Raw genomic sequence first — 1,998 nt, forward strand, 5'->3', positions numbered from 1 at the left:
AAAAAAAAAAAAAAAAAAAAAATTCGAATTTCGAATTTCAATAATAAAAGTCGACCTTGATAATAACAACGATTATTCGAAAATTCGAAATTCGATGCCCATCCCTAGTTTTTATGTGGCCCGCCATGAATTTAGCACAAAAAAAAGAAAAGAAAATTGTGCTAAAAACGTTTTTCTGTTTTAAAGTTTAAAATGGAAAACGAAAACGGGAAAAAAACGGAAAAACAAAAAAAGAAAGAAAAAGAAAGAAAAACAAAAAAACTGATTCCCCCCATTTAGTTTTTTCTATTTAAAACCATTGAAAAGGGGTTATACTTGACTACCCTGACCTGGTCTATTTATAAAAAAAACATTTAATACTAATGTTATGTTAAATTATCTCTGTCTTAACCTGTTGGCACAGGAAAAGTTTGAAAAATTTGAAAACATACAGAAATACCCATTGTAATAGGTGAGCACATCAATAAACTACTGTATGTGTCATATATTTATTTAGGTAGAAATTGAATTTTTGATGGCACAAGGGTTTTCTGGTCCAATTTTTTTTCCGCGAAAACTATTGTTTGAAAAATATTGTTTGGCCCGCAACTCTTTATATTTTTCTGTATGCGGCCCACAACCAAAAAAGTTTGGCCACCCCTGGCTTAGTGGTTGACTTAAAAATCATATTTAAATCCGGAAATAAGGTACAGGTTGTAAAAAAAACCTGAATTCTCCTTTAACTGTATTACCCCTCTCTGTCCAGTAAAAGTGCTGTTCTTGTCTGTTGTGTTGCAGAGAGAGTCACCTACATGGGCCAGAAGGTGTGTTACGTGGTGTTTCCTCAGGAAGACCCTTCAGAGACCGAATGCCTCACCGCCTCCAAAGCCGAAGACTGAGCACTGCGGTCAACCAAGAGCTCCCTCCTTCCTGCCAATACTCCATACCTTTTCATTACTTTCTCCCCTTTTACGTTTGGTCAGTTCCTGAATGGTGAAGAGATGGCTTCACCCTTGTTCTTGTCCAGATGCAATTTGAATGGGTCTGTGTTGACCCCCAGTATAAAGGGAGTGGATGGTCATATGGAGGTTCAGACATCCAGCTAAGACAGATCTTTATTTGTTGGATTGTTGGTACCGTCCACCCCTTCCTCCTCAGCAGAATCTCAAGTCTACTCTGTCATGTGGAACTTCTCCCTTCTCCTCATTCAAGAAGCCTTCATCTTTTAAAATTCTGCTTTCATTTCCGAGATTGGTACTTTTTTTTAGTCAAACAAAATACTTGCGCTATTGTGCCTTATTGAAATGTGGGAGCATTGTATTTTGCTATGTTGGATTGGCCTGTGTGGTTAGTTTGCGTGTGTAATACATTTTGCTGAATAACGTTTATGGGGGGAATATACAGGGATTTGACTGCACTTAGCAATACTCTTCTATTACTGCAGCTGCTCTGTTTAACTCTCCACATAATGTTGGTCTAGTTTGGATGCTCTGTGTCTTTAGCTATCTCATGCCCATTCCTTCTGCTTGACACGCCCTGTGCTCTTGTTCGTTACTCTTTGCATTGAGACACTGCATGAAATAGGCCACGCCCATCACGGGGGAAAGTGCTCCATTCACTTCCATACACCATCGTCATTTTCCTTGAATTAAACATAGCTAAAAGCTGTTGTGTTGCACAGACAACAAATGTAAAAAAAATCGACAATTAAAGATTTTTTGTACTCCCGAGCAAAACAAGGAAGCCATTGAGAATTTGCGAGAAGAACAATGTGGATCTAGCTGTCAAGGAAGTAAGTTGGAGTGTTCATCTTCTGTATATAAGATCTTTGTGTGCAACACGTGACATAGGAGAACACCAGGATTGGTGGGGGAGTTTCTATTTCCCCCCGTTTTGGGCGTGGTCTCTGAATGATGACGTGCTCTGCAGTGTCTCTATCCCTTCTCTTTCTCCTCTGAGAGATGCTCCAGGTGCCTTCATGTTAATATTAGAGAGAGCAGCCACACTTATGACACGTCC

The 1,998-nt window shown here is 39.2% G+C and overlaps 1 protein-coding gene across 1 annotated transcript in view; it reads left to right on the forward strand.

Moving 5' to 3' along the window:
* The window catches only part of LOC310791569 (asc-type amino acid transporter 1-like), a gene marked incomplete at both ends in the record, with an annotated part of 29,697 nt that extends 28,819 nt beyond the window's left edge, over nucleotides 1–878 (forward strand). The window contains one exon of the mRNA XM_083653236.1: nucleotides 778–878. Within this exon, the coding sequence (XP_083509362.1) occupies nucleotides 778–878 (101 nt within the window). The remainder of the gene's footprint in view (nucleotides 1–777) is intronic.
* Between the last annotated feature and the right edge of the window lie 1,120 nt (nucleotides 879–1,998).

The sequence above is a fragment of the Poromitra crassiceps genome, assembly GCF_964638095.1.
Source record: "Poromitra crassiceps genome assembly, chromosome: 16".
Lineage (NCBI taxonomy): Eukaryota > Metazoa > Chordata > Actinopteri > Beryciformes > Melamphaidae > Poromitra > Poromitra crassiceps.